The sequence below is a fragment of the Nipponia nippon genome, unplaced genomic scaffold, assembly GCF_047370975.1.
Source record: "Nipponia nippon isolate SJK-2023a ecotype South Korea unplaced genomic scaffold, ASM4737097v1 scaffold_7, whole genome shotgun sequence".
NCBI classification, from domain to species: domain Eukaryota; kingdom Metazoa; phylum Chordata; class Aves; order Pelecaniformes; family Threskiornithidae; genus Nipponia; species Nipponia nippon.
The window spans coordinates 11,288,801-11,305,504 of NW_028262391.1; the positions used below are offsets into that span (position 1 = coordinate 11,288,801).

At 48.2% G+C, this 16,704-nt stretch overlaps 1 protein-coding gene across 1 annotated transcript in view; it reads right to left on the bottom strand.

Annotated features, from left to right (window-relative positions):
• Positions 1-293: 293 nt before the first annotated feature.
• AP2M1 (adaptor related protein complex 2 subunit mu 1) overlaps positions 294-16,704 on the bottom strand; it is a 30,728-nt gene continuing 14,317 nt past the window's right edge. Inside the window, exons 3-11 of the mRNA XM_087738965.1 lie at positions 12,145-12,410; positions 10,628-10,710; positions 6,293-6,428; positions 6,063-6,204; positions 3,514-3,633; positions 2,858-2,993; positions 2,024-2,121; positions 1,766-1,877; positions 294-1,422 (exon numbers count right to left, since the gene is read on the bottom strand). Of these exons, the coding sequence (XP_087595091.1) occupies positions 1,288-1,422; positions 1,766-1,877; positions 2,024-2,121; positions 2,858-2,993; positions 3,514-3,633; positions 6,063-6,204; positions 6,293-6,428; positions 10,628-10,710; positions 12,145-12,410 (1,228 nt within the window). The 3' untranslated portion in view covers positions 294-1,287. The remainder of the gene's footprint in view (positions 1,423-1,765; positions 1,878-2,023; positions 2,122-2,857; positions 2,994-3,513; positions 3,634-6,062; positions 6,205-6,292; positions 6,429-10,627; positions 10,711-12,144; positions 12,411-16,704) is intronic.

Sequence of the window (16,704 nt, forward strand, 5' to 3'; positions counted from 1 at the left end):
GGCTTGGGCAAAGCAGCCCTTACCAGGGGGGCGGCAGGGGTCAGTTCAGCCCAGCCGCAGGTTTGGGTGAGCCAGCCCTGGGGGGAAAGCCCCGAGCACCCTCCTTTCCCCAGGGAGCTGCAGCAGCAATGGGGCACTGCCGGGAACAAGAGCACCCCTTGTTCTTTCCACCTACGAACCCCTGGGCAGCCCAGGGCCGGGGAAGCGACAAAAGCAAGCCCCGAGACACTGGCACCAGCCCGGAGCACAGCCCAGGCTCTCGCACCACAAGTCCCAAAGAGCAACGCAGGGAGCCTTCTCCGTTCTACATACTTTATTAGATTCGGAGCTGGACAAATCACAAAGTGTACAAAATGGAGACCACACTACCAGAAGCAGGACTGTGGGTAGCAGCAGCATTCCTATGGCCCAGAAGCATTTGGTAGAAGTGCGGAGAGGGCAGGCTGGGGCAGGGGGCTCTTACTGCCAACTGCATTTTAGATTCCCCGAGGACAGACCCTGTTCACATCCCGACAGAGCTCAGCCGCCCCGCGCGCCCTGGGACAGAGGGGCCACATTTCCAATGCGTTTGGAAAGGACAGACTGGCTCGAGCCAGCGGTGGGTGGGGGTAAGTGCTCCAAGGACCTGAAAAGCTGTGCCACCCACATACACACCAGCAAGAGTCTAAACCCTCATCCTTTTTGGTCACAAACCTTCCCACGGCAGGACTCTATACTGACGACTTTGCAAGAAATAGAAGGTGGTGGTGGTGAGATCTGGTGAGCCCACCATCTCCTCTGGTGGAGGCCCGACAAATTCACCACCCCAGGCATCTCAGACTGGCCAGCGACATCTACCACAACAGCAATAGCTAGTACAGAAGCCAGGGTAACTTCAACTCAGATTTGTCCAGTCTATGTTTAGGTCTATTCTACGAGTACATATGCACAAGAACTTCAAAAATACTAGGATATGATGCAAGTAGTGAGACACCAACAGAAGAGGAAGTTTAATGGTGGACGTTCCCTAGAAAGATCACGAGAGGATGGGAGTTAGACTAGCCCTTCCCCACCCTGGGACGGGGAGCAGGAGGCCGACTGCATCCCTGCGCGCCGCTGGGTTCTGAATTTCAGCTGCAGCGTGGGTGGTAACCGAGCACAGGCAGGCGAGTCCGCTCCCAAGGTGAGCCACAGGGGCTTTCAATCTGCGTAGAGGGGCCAGGCAGATGTTTTCTCTGAATGTACTTGAAGACTTGAGGAGAGGCGGAGGATGGCTTGGAGAAGAGGGAGCCCGCCAGCCTGCTGGGGCTAGCATCTGGTCTCGTAGATCCCGCTCCTGCCGATGTACCTCACCCATTTTATCACATCGTGGTCACTGTAGTTCAGCTTTGGCTCAAAGACTTTCAGGTAGCGCACCTTCAGCCCAGAGGGCGCAAACGGGACCTATTGAGAAAGGGAAAGGCAACGGAGAGCGTTGGAACAGAGGGGTAAGATGCTCTCCACACACAAAAGCCAGAGGACCCCTTGGCTGTGCATCTAGAAATGGACACCAAGAGCCACTGCTCCCTTCCCTACTTCCCTGCATGCAGTGATGGACTCCAGTGGCTTTAAGAGCAGTTTACTTCCATTAGCTTTGCCACCTGGCTGGCCTCGTGTTAGAAGAGCCACAAGGCAGCTTGGGACAGGGAGCACTCAAACCTCTGCAATTCCCGTGAGGGCAGAAGGGAGCGGACTGACAAAGTTTCTCCAAGGTCAGCTGCACCCTGAGAGGCAGACAGGGACTCACCTCAAAGTTCATGGAGATCGGGGGCCGAGCCCACTTCTTCTTGTCATTGGTGGGCAGCAGTTCAATCTCCGCACTGATCTGGGATTCCTTCATTCCAGCCATACGTTTTATCCTATCAGAGAAAGCCCAGAAGTGAGGAAGCGCCCGAGTTTATTGTGCCCTCCACTACACGTGCTCAGGGCAGACAGGAGCACTAAACAGACTCTGCCAGCCCAAGCCCTGCCCCTGCAGCACCTCAGACCCCACACACTCACTTACTTCCAGACAATGGCATTCTCACTGGCCTTGTACTTTGCCTTCCCTTTCATACAGATGACTTGCACTCCGCTGGTATTGAGGGGTGTTGGGATCCGGACCTAGAAGGCAGAGTCTGGTGAGCAGGGGCAAGGAGACTGCAGCCTGAGCACTCTGTGCAGCCTCAGGGGAAGACCACCTGTCCTGGACCCCTTGGCCTTCTCTCTCTCCCATCTCAGGACCCAGAGAACATCAGCTACCACAAAGCATCCTAGGCTAGCTCTCCAGTTTCTTGAAGGTTCAAACACATTTCCAGAATCCACAACAGTCAGTGAGGAACAGGGCAGTGCTCTCCAGTTCAGGCTGCAGGAAACCCAGCTAGTGTTGGGCAGATGAGCTCAGGAAGGACACCAGGCTGGCCAGGGAGGTCCAGTTGCACCAGGCTCTGGACAGCCTAGCTTTGCAGCAGTAAGCCTTCCTCAGAAAGGGACTAAGCTGCAAAGCCACCCTTAGCCTGTCTTACACAGCTCACAGCCTGCTGCCTGTCTGACATGCCATCAGATCACGCAGACAGAAGAACATGAACTTTTCACAGTGGCCAAGACATTAAGTCAACAGTTGCTGCAGGGAACAAGGCCTCTGCCAAGGTGGCTGTGCAACTGCAAACAACTTCCACCTCCCTGCTCTACAGCAATTCCCTTCCACAGCACAGCAGCACCACGCATCTGTGGGGCATTCAGTTCATGCTTTTAGTCCTGCACAAGCTTGAGGACTCATCTGTGAGGACTCCATAGCAAGGGACATAAAGTAGAGACGCAATTCCCAGGCACAAGAGACCATAGGTTTTTGTTCTCTTACCTCTATCTTCTGGGCCAGCAAGGAAGGTTTGAAATTTGATTTGATCACCACCTTCACTTCCAGCTTGGTCCGACCCACCTCCCGCACCAGGGGAATCACACGGAAGGGAAGGATGATGTCCTTAGTGGTTCGGTATCTGCAGGGAGGGAAGCAACAGTGAACTCTGAGAAGGAGTTAACTCCCTTTGGGTCTCAAATTGTACCACCTTCCTAGAGAGACGGCCTCCGCATACAGAGAACAGCTTCGAAACATCAACCAGAAGTGGAGCCATCCCAGAAAGAAGCAGCAGTAAGATCTGTGCTGCCCTAGGGCAGTGATGGTTCATCGAGTCCCAAGTTTTATATCTGGTTCCTGCCAATGATCCTGTTCAAGGACACCAGTTTTAAGCACTAAACCCCACAGATACAGCAAGCTAAAGGGTAAGGAAACCCACATTCAACACTATGGCTGTGGCAAAGAAAACCATGCAGCTGGGCTTCTACCACATTTGTAACAGAAGGATTTGTGGGACACCCTACAGATTCCACTCTGAAAAGAAAGAAGCCAAGTGCATATTTGTTAGGTACTCAAGGTGCGCAAGCCTGCCGGAGAGCAGCAACACCACCGTAGCAGCAAGCAGATGTCAGCACCAGCCTGTTCATCCCCCACCACCGTACCTCATGAGCTCAAACTCTCCATCTGGTGGAATGAAGCTGATGCTCCTCTCGGAATCAAACTTGCTGAGCCTCACGCACTGGTGGAAAGTGCAGTCGTCGATGGCGATTGACTGTTTGCCGCTAAAAACATAAGACATAGTTAAACAAGTGCAAGCTGCAGCCCTGGTATCTTGGTGCAGTCAAAGTCTGCACAGGCAGAAACTACTCTACAGAGCATGTTGCCATCACAGGTGTCCAGGACATGGAGAGGCAGGGAGAGATTAAGGGGACAGCAGCCTCTTGGCTCAGACTTTCCTTGTTTCACCACCACAAAAATCATATTTCAGGAAGCTTGTTTGAAAGAATTCTCTCCCTCCTCTCCCCAAAGAGGAGAGAGATTAGAGGAGCACCCTCCTGTCATAGCCAGCAACACAATGCTTGGGTCTGCCTGCCAGCAGCACCTCAGTACTGCAAAGGCAACTCTGCTAGCCCAAGTCTTCTCGCAGCACAGTTCAAAGGAGAGAGAACGCTTTCCTGTCCACAAAGCTATCTATCCCACTGCCACACAGCCAGGAGATGCCAGGTCCAGGGTCTTCCTCTTCAGAAATCTCTTTACAGCTGTTGATTTCCATGCTGCTAGCAGGTGGTTTGATTCTGAACCCATCTGCCAAAGACCACGATATTATGCCATAAAAGTTTCTCTCTCTCACTTCTAAAAATCTACACAGCTATCACCTGCCCATCCGGGGGCACTAACCTAACCTGCCAGCACTGAACTCATGCTGGGTTCTAGTCTCTGAGAATACCTTCCTTGCTGCAGGTCCTGAGGTCAGCTAAGAAGTCTCAGCTACTGAGAGGGACCAGAAAATGAGAAGGCGGTAGCAACAGAAGAGGCAGCAATATAGCATTGCGATATCTAGGCTGCCTCAACTGCCGGGAGCAATAGGACAATCATGCGAGTGTGCTGAGATACTGTAAGCACCACAGGCAGGTTCAGCTGTCCTCGGAACCACCATTACCTGCACAAATGGGAAGCAGACTGACCACCCAGTGGTGTAGTTTGTGCTTCATAAGTGGGAGTTGGTCTTTCCTAATCTGTTGCCCAGAAGACAGCCAACATTAGCTGACTAGTTCCTGTTCCTTTGGAACACTGCTGGGAAAGCCCTGCTGCCTTGCACTGCTCCAGGTCTCAGGCCATATTATTCGGGGTGTGGTGTTGCCACATGCTAGATGCCAAAAAGCAATAGCAGCAGTTGTCCCTTTTGGTCACCTCACTGCTTCTGGACAGTGACACCTCCAAGCTCTTGCCCACCAGAGAACCACCCAGCAAGGGTCCCTGTCCACCTTGCTTCTGTAACTCAAGAAAATAACACATTTACAGGCAAAGGCACTCATGGCACAGCAGCTTTTGGACAGTGTTAATGACTCTTCAGAGGCCTATGCAGATGACATTTTCACTAGAGTATACCCCCACTGGGCAGCCACCTGAGGCTCATCCATTTTACTAGCTCAATTCAGGTACAGGAAAGATGGCTTAAAGGTGACAGTGAAGTGATAGCTCTTGGCTTGGTTCTGAGAGAAAAGGCAAATAGCAGCTCAGCTCCATTTACAGGAACCATCATGGAAAGTGTCTGAGATCCGAGTTACATGCACAAGTCAAACAAAGCAAGAGACAAGGGGAGAGCAGAGTGCACACACAGCTGAAGCAGATTATCTACCTTCCCAGTTCACTGGGGGTCAGCAAAAAAACCCCAAAAAAACCCCAAAAACCCCCCAAAACCTCCCAAAACAAAAAAAAAAAAAACCCAAAAAACCCCAAACAACCAAGAGAAACACAGTTGAGTTGCAAATGGTTAGTGAGAGAAAAGTGGTAGTCTCTTTGCTTTTATCTCTCCACCCCAAGCAGGAAGGCTGGAAAAGGCGTAAGACCTGTTTTCAGCTTCAGTGGGGGTACTGACCGAGGTGCAGCTGGGAAGGAAGGTAGCGGGGCTCCTGGAAGGGATGAGCCTCCAATCCACACGGCCACTGACCACCTGTATGTCAGCAGGAGGGGCTCACCCAGTATTAGTCTGTCAGCTGCTCTAGTTTGTGGGAACAGCCTGGGTAGAGCAGGCTATGGTCAGCGGGGTTCCTTCACCACTCCTTGGGAGCACGACTATTGCATCCTGTCAGTAAGAGTCTCTGCATTGACTAGAACTGCTAGAGACACAAGCTCTGGAAGAAGTCATCTTGGGGAAATGTTTCCAGCTGCAAGAACTCCGCACTTAACACTATGTTTGAATCTTAATACTTGAAGAGCTCCTGGCACTTGCCCATGTATAGCTGTGAAGTCAGACACCAAAGATGACATTCCACCTGCTCACATTAGCCCTGCTGCAGAAAAGCCCTCTGTACTGAGGCCCTCAGGCTGGTAGCCTGCACAACAACTGACCTACCCAGGGAAAAATTAGCAGTAATAGCTGAAAGGAAGAAGAGGTGAGCTTTGTCTGTCAGATCAGAAAAGCTACTAAAGTGCTGCCCTTTTATAAGAGTCCCTGGTGGCAAGTGGCTTTTACCCCAATGCCTCTTACCTTTTCCCCGTTTCATCCGCAGTCCCTTTGCCTTGTTTTTCAATGACAATCTTGTCATTCATGCCAAACTTGCATTCTGGCATTCCACTCAAGTAACTCTTCATCACCACTCTGCCAGAGACGTGGGCGCTCAAAACCTGACCTGAGGTAGAGAAGAGCGCAGTTCAGAACACTTACACAGGTCCCCGCTCACAAACCTTGACGGGGAGAAGGATGCCAGCTCTACTTACCCTGGGGGGACATCAAGAGATTCACGCTCTCCAGCACATCAAGAAAGAGTTCATTGCGACGATATTTGATCCCTTCACGTCTCCATCCAATCTGCCCAGTCACCTGGCTGGTGATCTGGGATTGCTCTTCTTTAGTCTGAAGGGAAGAAATGACATCTGAGACCTCTAGATAAACTCAAAGACTAAGAAAGCTTCCTCTAAATCTAAGAGCAACAGCTTGCCATTTGTTACACACAACTGCTTTTGACACTTAGATATGGCTGCTGTCACACACCCCACGATTTGGTCATTCTCTCCTCAATACAGCAAATTGTATGCCTAACTAAAAATTGGTCATAACAACAGCAGAAAAGATTCTTCCATTTTGTTAGCTATTCCATTAGGCTACACCTAGGTGCAGGGAGGCACGGGCTCCACCAATGACATTCATGTCTCAGACTGTCACATCAATCCATGTTAAGCAGAGAAGCAGCTGACAGGCCAGTTCACACCCTTATCCAACACGAAACCCTAGGGCCATGAGACAGCTGGTCCCCAAGGACTGCTTCTTAATGACTGCAGTCATTAGAGTTACACACCAACGCTAACCTGACATGCATCTAACAGCGTCCAGGCTCTAAGCCTCCTAAGAGCACTAAGGATTGTGGCGAGAGGCACAGGGAGGTTTCCTACCTGATGCTACAGGCGGGGTCCAGTCACACGCAGAAAGTCAAGAAGTAGATGTATAGCAGCAAGTGTGGTGCACACAGGGTTAACAGGCAAGCAGGTCAGTAGCAAGAAAGGGGAGGAAGGGAGAAAGAGGCAGGTTAGGCTTAAGGCTACCTCAGGACAGGAACAAAGCAGGCCAGCTCATCATTAATTAGGTAGCTAATTAGCACAAACAAGATGAGGGTCTTTGACCTTTAGCTCCCCTCAGGAAACCCAGCACTCCCAGCAATGAAAAGGCTTTTCAGACTGGGCCCATTACGCACCACACAAACACCAGGTAGAGCAGAGGGAGTGACAGGCCAAATACCACTCCCAGTAATGCTCCTACGCAGAGCAGACTCCTCCCATTGCCGTTCCTAAAGCAAGCCCTGCATGTTTACCATGGCACAGGTGCCCAGACTATGAGAAATACAAGGCACCCAGGACTGCAGGCATCTTAAGTATGGGTCCTGTGTAAAGCTATAGCCTTGTTAATTCTGCCTCTTCCACCAGAACGACTGCGGAACACAGAAGTGGGTCCTGCCCCAGCAGCCTTGCACTGGGCCCACAGGGTGGCAGTACATGATCTCAGCTTTAAACCAGCAATGGCTCGGTTTCACACATGCTCTTGCCACAGACATGGTCACTCCTTGAGCAAGCAGAGCCATTATTGTAATATCTAAGAGTTGAATCTCTATATATCTAAGAACCTAGGCAGTTCCTGGGGGAGTGTAAGTGCTCAATGCAGTACAAAGCACCTCCCTTGTCCGTCCCACAAAAAAAGCCTCCTTATCTGCCTTGTTCAATGCTTTGTTCAGGCTTAAGAGGAAGGCAAGGCACACACAGATATAATACCCAGTTCTCTGGCTTCCAAAGGGACACTGATCATGTGCTGATGTTCCCAACTCCTGCGTCAATGCTATGAACCTCTACTGGTCACTACAGAAAGTGACTGGATGGATCTGGAAGCAGAAATCACCCAGCAGCATGAGTGTTCCCTAAGGGAGGGACTGAAGGCACCTGGGTCTGAAATTTCTCAGGACTGGGATCTTCCCTGAGCTGGACAATTAAGTCAGCTAAAAGGGGACAAGAATATCCAGCCTGCTGTACTCAGTTGCCAGCATGTTGACTAGGTTAAAGGCACAGCTACCAGCAGGTTTCCTGGGCTCTAGCAGCTGGTGGCAGCCACCTCCTCACTTTCAAAAAGTACTACTAGCATTTTAGCACCACAGTATGTCTAAGGTTTGGGGTAACACGGTAACTAAGAGCTGACCAACTCACACTCCCAGAAAGCACTTGGAGAGGAAGAAAATGACAATGCTCAGCTAATGAAGTCTGGACAGATGCAGACAGGATCTGAAGAGTGAGAACTGAGCACGTGGAGCACAGCTCAACCTCAAGGTGTAAGAGCAGGTTTAGCCTCTGCTGGAGGAAGACATCTGAGCCAATGCTGGCATCAGTTCTGCTACAGGACATCAGCATGGCCTGCAGTTCTGCTATTTGAGGAGTGGGCTACTTCATGGGTAGGGACTAGAAGTGAAACCATGTTGCACACCAGCACCTTTTAAAAATCCGTATGCTACGCCACCCCCTTCCCAGAGCATGGGGGTACTTCCCTTGGAAAGCAATGCACCAATATCAGACCTACTTTCAAAAAAACCCAATAAAGCAGATCTTGTGTTCAAAGATCACCAGCCCTGGAAAGACCACTGTAGCCATACGGGGTGGGCATTCAGAGGGCAGCAGCTCAGTACGCCTGAAATCATTCATTGAGAACAAAGTCAAAAAGTTGAGTTTGGAAAGCCTGCCATAACTGTGGATTTTGCTCCTTAAATTCAGCAGGACACAAGCCCAAGGAAAGCACCATCACGAACTAAGCAGGGATAAGGGAACATGGATGACAGACCACCCAGTCCCAGATTTGGGCCCGATGTACTGGCTGTAAGCAAGGGAGGAGGCTAGATGTACCAGAGTAGAGAGCAGACAAGGAAATCTGGCAAGTACTCATTCAATTGTTGCCCCTGCCATACTGTGCCTGCAAAGGATTATTTCTGCTTTTTGAACTGGGCTGCACAAACTTCCAACACAGGGCAGAATAACTGCTTACTTATGTAAAACTGACGTCCAAACTCCTCTTTGTAAGGGGGACTAAACCTGCTGTTGAATGAAGCAAGATGCTGTGACAGTGGTTTGCACACAAACAGCATAAAAGTTTGTTAAAACAGACAAAAGCAAAAAAAAAAAAAGCTAGGGAAGGAAGTGAGGGTGGTTGTTAGTTTTCAGTTTTCCTAGGAACAGGAGCTGACTCAGCTATCTTGACTGCTGACTGCCCAAAATGTCAGACTGCAGAAGGCCAGAGTGATTTACACTAGGGCTCGGGATGGGGGACCGAGACCGGATGCACTCACATCTGGCCAGCGATATACACGTGCCCTCTTGCAAAACACTGTTTGCTGTTCTAGCAGGAAATATGCTGCTCAGGGGCAGCTTCTCTCTCACCTCCTTCTTGAGAGATGCAGCTAATGTTGCTACTAGTAGATTAGAAGTTTAAAAAGGAGTTCTTAGGAAGTCAGTGCTGATGAACAGAGTTGAAACAGAGCCTCCAGAGACTTTGACCTCTGCTTATCCTTAACAACAAGTCACCAGGCAGGCTCTTGTTTAGCAGTTTGCTTCTGTTTGTACCTTGGGGCTGAAGTTTCACCCAGATCTCTGCTGCAGACAGCTTCAGCACAAACTGACTCCCAGCTTTTCTCCTGACTCACCTGCTACACAGGTTAGAGGACTGAGTTTTAGGCCAAGTCCTCATTAGGAGTTGCACAGCTGTGTCAGATGGACACGGTGAGCAATAATCCTTGGGGACACAAGAAACAGTGACTATAACAGTCCTTTGGTTTCAGGGGTTGAGCATGAGCTATCCAAGATGGGAAGCCTAGTTTTGAGGACTGTAGCCTGGAATAGGATTAGAGCTAGTTTAAAACACAAGAACAGTCCAATTTAAAAGATAAAGGGCACCTGGGGAAAAAGACATTTATCTCCATGTAAACTTCGTTGCAAGGGTTAATACTGTGCCAAATGCACAGTAGAGATTCTCATCTCTAACATGACAAATCTCAGACTGTACTGATGCTGGTGTGCAAAGATGTTACAGGCAGCAACAGCGTAACATCAGCTTCCTGACAGCAAGATCCACAAGGCTGAAGAATACTTCATTACAAGGCAGGCATGAAATCCTGACAGCTCAAAGCACTAAAGGCTGGTGGAGAACAAACCTGCTCAGTGAGATTCACACACAAGAGAGCTCTTTCTGGTTCAGCAGGTAGATTTGTTTATTCTCTGTCAGAAGCTGACAGAGACCAGAGCCCGAAGCCAGCAATCATTTGCATGCAAGGGCCTGGCATTATCCTAGCTCAGGACCCTTTCTTCCGCATCTTACCGTGCGGCAGGGAACATGAGGTCATACCAGCACAGAGACACCTAGAACAAGATGCCACTGAGCTACATCCCTGCCAGGGTGTTCTCAATCTACTCAGGCACCTCCACTCAACACAGGCCAAACGGTTAGTTGGTAATTAAGACCGTACTTTCTGGAACAGCCTTACAGAAAATTAATCAGCAGAGCAGTGCTGCACCCCAAATTCCTCTGGTTACCTGACTCTTGATGCCTTGCTGGGTGATGAAGGTCTTCAGGGCCCCTGTTTCAGAGTTCTGAGGGTAGCCAAAGTCCAGGATTTCTACGGAAGGGTAAAAAAAACATTAGTTCAGAGCTGCAAGGTATAAACATGCCAACCACGCTAACCATTCCTATAAGGAGAGAGCCAATTAGTACACAGACACTGCTTACACATTAAATTTCTGGATAAGTTGCTGGAGCATTCCTTACCAAGGGAAAAGAAACAGCCTTGCTAAATTGACTTCCCTGTGCAATATTTTGGAGAGAAGGGGTGATGGAAAGCTGTCCAACTGATGAATTTCCTGTTTTTTAAATAAAACTGCACTTCAGGACTACATATCAACTAGACTAGCCATGTGCACAGGGTACACTGAGGAGTTTTTCCAAAAACATCCAACGGACAATAAAGAGGGTATACTCAACAGTAGAGCAATCTATCTTTGCAGCATTCTCTTTAGGTTTTGATTTTCATATGAAGATGTAATAAAAACCACAACCTAAAAAAATAACAGCGGAGTAGTGGCACTGCAGATAATCAGTGTGGGAGAGAAACAGATGTTAATTACAGACAGCTAGTGCACATAACAACCCCTCCCCTCAAAGAGGAAGGGAACAACCTACAAAAGATCGCGAGGGGAGAGAAGACCACTAACGTGAATACTGAGTAACACCACACTGGCAGGTTTTGATCTCACTGTGCCTACTAGGAGACAGCAGTGACCGACCAAAGAAGAGAAAAAAGCAGTCTCTTGATCTGCCCAGAGTTCCCTGGGCAGAGAACAGAGAACCCACCAGTCACTGTGACCCTTGGCAAGGAATCCCAGGACACACACGCATGGTGCCTTATCTGGAAAACAAATTGAAGCGTAACTAATACAAAGTGCTCATGTTATGTGAAACAGGGACAGCTCAAGGACAATGTCTGCAGGCAGACTGATATCGCAAGCAGCTGAAGGGACACCGTATTGTTATTCTACGGTGAAATTTGGAACAGTGTCACTGGGGGAGGTAGGGCTGGGACAGAGCAGGTTGGGTTTTATTGATTTCCTTCTGTCTCAGAACTGCCCCCAAGAGGCAACTGACTGCAGCCTGGGGTGACTGCTGCCATAGAGTGCTAGAGCCACCCGGGCACTAGCACCTCTAAGGCCAGCCATCCCAGCTAATGATAGCCCTCTTTATATACCTCAGCACAATGATAGCCCTTCATCTGCACAGGATTCCCTCAGAAGCTGGAGTCCAGTACCAGCTGCCTCATTCATACAAGTGTGCAGCTCCCAACACTTCAGCAAAGTGAGCCACAATCAACACAAGGCTATGGGCTTGAGATGTCATCTACACTTACAGTACAGGTGGCATTAGAAAGCAGAACAAGTGATTTTGAACTCAAGTCACACATATTAAAAATACTTCAAAGATTATTACTGCATCAAACTAAGCTAAGGGTTTTACAACAACCAAGTGCAATATCGCATAACAGATAAGGGAAACATCTCACCATCCAGTAGCTCATAGATCAGCACAAAGTTGTTCTTTATGTTCTCCTCACTGATCTTCCCGAAGTAGGCAGTCATCACGTCACACATCTTGTAAAGAAACTCGAATACCATGGCAGCGTTGACATTCTGCTTGGTGACAGCAGCCAGCCAGATGTTGGAACGCTTGACATGGAAGAAACTTGTGCGGGCGATGTTGGTGACAGGCGAGCGTACCTGCTGCCGTGCGTGGATGACATTGACGCGGAAGGCGTCGACGGCATTCCGCCTACAAGTTCATCACCAAAGATAAGTTAGCACAGCAAACGTGAAAACAAGCTGGCTGCACAGTTCTGCTTATGCAATTATAGTCAGACACTGAACTACATACACCAAGCTCACTTAAAAAGGGTGCCTGGGGATGTCTCTAAGAGGGACAAGTGAAGGCTCTGAGCAGAGTTAGACATTAAATTCTGCACAAACTAAAGGAGAGACAGAGTGCTACTGGTCTCTACGGAGCTTTGGATGACAGTGCAACTGTAGTTAGAAGGAGAAGCTAACCTCCATCTAGAGTCAGATGGCAAAGGAACCTTCCCTTCAATTGATTTTGCTAGCACTTCCAATTGATTGCCGTAGCTGGGAACAAACACAGTAGCAGCTTATGGCTCAAAGAGCCCAGTTTTGACCAAACACCTAGTTACTGTCAACTCTGCATGCCCAGGCCTTCATACTCTTGCCCCAAAGCAAGCTGCAGTCTCTCTCTCCCAAAATATTTGTCGATGGCAGTTCCTCCTAGACATACCACTGAGGAAAACACAGCAAAACCTACCTGGGTCAGCTGACAGAAGTCAGTGCCCAGGTATACCACGAAAGGGAGCTTTAGTTCAGATCCACCTCACCTCCGTACCCCAGGCACCATGGAGGGCAGGCTCAAAGCAGCAAGCAGGATTAGGAACATTTTTGGCTTTCCAGTTACACGTCCTCTCAAGCCTGCTAGGCTTCAGAACAGGTCTCTTGCACGTGGACTTAGGGTCCCCACAGTGCAATGTGCCAGTAGCACTGCATTATGTGCATTGGATGATCCAGTACCATTTATGGTAAAGAAAATATGTTCTGCACAGTGCCAAAAAGGTGCTGTGCAAGCTTCCCCTAGCTGCTGCCATCTTTAATCCAAACTGTCTATACACTAGTGACAGGGAACGAATCCCTCCTGGGTAAACAGCGATGTCCAAGGGGCATTCTGGATGCCAGCTGTTCCACACTGGAGTTTCCTTATCCCATAGTTACAAGTCAGGGTAAACTCCCCAAATTAAGTTAAAGTCCACCAATCCTAAGAACACAGGAAGGAAGCCCAAGTGCTTTATATGACAAGACCAAGACTTAAAGCAATAGTCTACACACAAAGCCAAGACTCATCTAGTTGTGCGTTATTACTCATATTCTTACAGACTATGTAGAACAGTGCGTCTTCTGACTGCAGCATCAAGGCCATGGTACTGATTATGCAGAACCATGTTTGAAAGCACACAGTAATAACATCCTCGCAAGCAAGGATACAGGCGTACAAATGTTCAGAAGCATTGAGGGTTTTCAACAATCCAGCAGACACTTCCAGGTTTGAAAACAAAGTATATTCAATGGAACATATGCTACCAAGCAGGTGTTTGCTCCTTGAAGGTCTGGGTACATATGTAGAAGCTTCATCAGTAAACATGCTCCCCCATAAGCAAAATTCTGGCCTTCAAATACTTCTCAGGTTTTATTGCCCCAGAAGGTCTGTAAGTTTGAGTTAAATTAATATTTCATTTCTACCTTAGTTTTTCCATAAGAAAGTAATTTAATCTGCTATGAAATAACAATATCTAAAAGCCCCATTCCTCCCCTCCAGTAAGCCTTGCAAGAGAAGTTCAGCTTGTTATGGAGCATTAGCCCTCCCAGCCTCAAGTTCTAACCCGCTAGAACTAGTACCAGAACCAGCAACCAGACTGGTGCACGCTAGAGGAGAAGCCTCAGCTCAGTGAAGCTTTTCTAGCACACCAGTTGCCCGCTGTGCAGTGCCAGTCATGGCCTACCACGCGTCTCTTACCTATTGCTACAGCAGCCAATGAGATGGGATGGACAGAAATGGCGCCAGCGGAGAAAGGAGGAGTGACAGCAACAAGAGAAAGGGTTAGAAACACACACACAAGGCACAATGAATCCAAAGAGATCAGGAGAGACCAAACAGCACCCCACCCCCCCGCTCCTGGGCACAAAAGGCCAAGGTGGTATTGGATGGACAGTAACAAGCGTTGGCAGCAATGAAGCCCTCGCAAGGCACAACGCTGACATGCCGTGGTCAGGCTGCCAGTGTGGACAGACTTGTGTTTGGCTGAATTTTAGGGCTAACTGGGCATTTAGTCCAGATGAGCTGCATCCGTATCACATCAGTGATACCCAGTCTGCTCTGCTAATAGATATAGCAGGCCTCGGAGGGGAAAAACCCCAAAGCCTCAATCTGAGGCATCGCCTGGGGACCGCAGAGTATCAGGTGTCTTCTTCCCAGTCTGCCTCAGAACAGGGCTGCAAGTCTGAGTGGGCATTTCTACGACAGCACTCCCATTTGAAGCTGTTTGGGTTGATGCTTTCTGGCTTGGTCCAGCCAACAGGAAATACAGCAAGTTTGATAGAGCTGGAGCACATCTGGAGAGATACGGCACATCCTGCAGATTCTGACACTGCTCTATCCAGCTTGCACTTTTTCCTTAAGGATCAAGAGCCATGAAGCCGAAAGTGATGTATTAGAAGCTCAGAAACCAAATGCCTATTACGCTTAAAGTGCATGCAGCTTGTCATGTAAGCTGTTCAGTTTCAAATAGCTTATTTTTATTAAATAGCTACATTCTTAAATGCAGGTAGGTTCCCCCAATGACTATGTCACTGAAGAACAAGGCACTTGAAGATCACAGTAGAGCCCTCCGTGGTATCCTGAATTAAATGCATAGTGCTTTGCTTTTTTCTTTTTTTTAAGAGGCTGCTTATGCATGCAGCTAGCTGCTGTATGGACAGATGCACTACATGCACTAAAGCCATTCTAAGTTGCAAGCAAAGAAAGTTCAAGTTTTGTGGTACTTCTACCTTTAACAAAGTCAAGGGAAGGGTTTCTTCATTGACCATCACCTTGCTCATTAACATTTGAGCTAGTATTTGCTTATTTAGAGCCTTAAACTGTGTAAGGGGAGGGGTTCTCATAACCACAGATAACCTTTAATCTCTCCCAACACGTAGGCTGAGGCTTCAGAATGCCAAAGGCAAGTGCCAAGACCAAGGAGGCTTAAGGGTCCATCACTCAGAGCCCACATGAAGACAGGCAGCAGCTATGCCGATTTCCCATTCAACCTACCTCTCAACAAGCTGGATGGGCTCTGCCCTCAGCACTTCAGATCTATCGTTTAGGAATTAAAAACTGTATAGTGTTCTAGAAATCTATCACCTCATTGTTTGGTTAGAGACAGAACTACAGAGTTGTACAAGCTACAGGATCATGGCTATTCCTTTCTCTACCTCCCTCTGAAGGTTAGGATACTAAAAGCTTTTAAGCAGACCTGGTATTGATGCTAGTGTTCAGAATAGGAAATAGCAGATATCCAACTCCACTCGCTTGCTATAGAGCTGAAGATTCTCAGTTACTTGATTACACAAGATGAGACAGAGCCATTTTAAGACAACTTGTTTTATAAGGTTACACATCTAAAAAATTCCAAGCCAGGTTTGAAGGCCTGTTTCAGAAGGAATCCAACACCTTAGGGAGCAAGCTTGGGTAACAGCCAGCGCTAGCTCCACCTAAGTCACAAGACCGACAATTTCACAGGAACTGAATGGAGGATTTCACTCAAGGGAACACTGACTCCTGAAGTCCTAGAGAAAACACTTGAATCTTTTTGGCACCTTTTGCCAAATGAAAAAGTTAAGATAAGATCAGGCAGGAAATCCCATTTTCTAGTTTTGCCTGGCCAGCCAGCAGGAAGTACTTTATCACGTACTGAACACAAGTCACTCACTTTATAAGAGGAATGAGCCAAGATAAAAAGCTATAGAAGATCACTACATTAAAAATAACTACTTCACTCCCCAGTTTCCATCTCCACAGCCAGAATGCCCTTTAAATTAAAAGGCCTCCTTGAATAAACATCAGTTCAAGCACAAGCCTAAGTGCTTTAAGTTTGCAAGCCACAAAAAAAAAAAAAAAAAAAAATTTTACCAGAAACTGCAGTAAGTGTCCCTAGCCCTGCCCCCCCAACATATTCTCAGAATTTATCTATAATCCACACTGGCTTGGCTCAGTCACTGTGATACCTATTCATTAGGTGAACTTTACAAAGTCAGATCTGGCATATGAATTGCTCCACAGAGCTTCAGCTAACAAATATTCAAGATTGAAATGAGTTAGCACAACAGAGGATAGGCAAAACCTTGTAGCCAGCAGTTTTCTGCTTCAGAAATACAATGCTTCCTTGGCTCAGCTCTGTGTGGAAGCCCTGGAATCACTCAGCCAACCTTAGAACAGCTACTTTACTCTGCCTTAGTTGACTCAGAACAAGCCA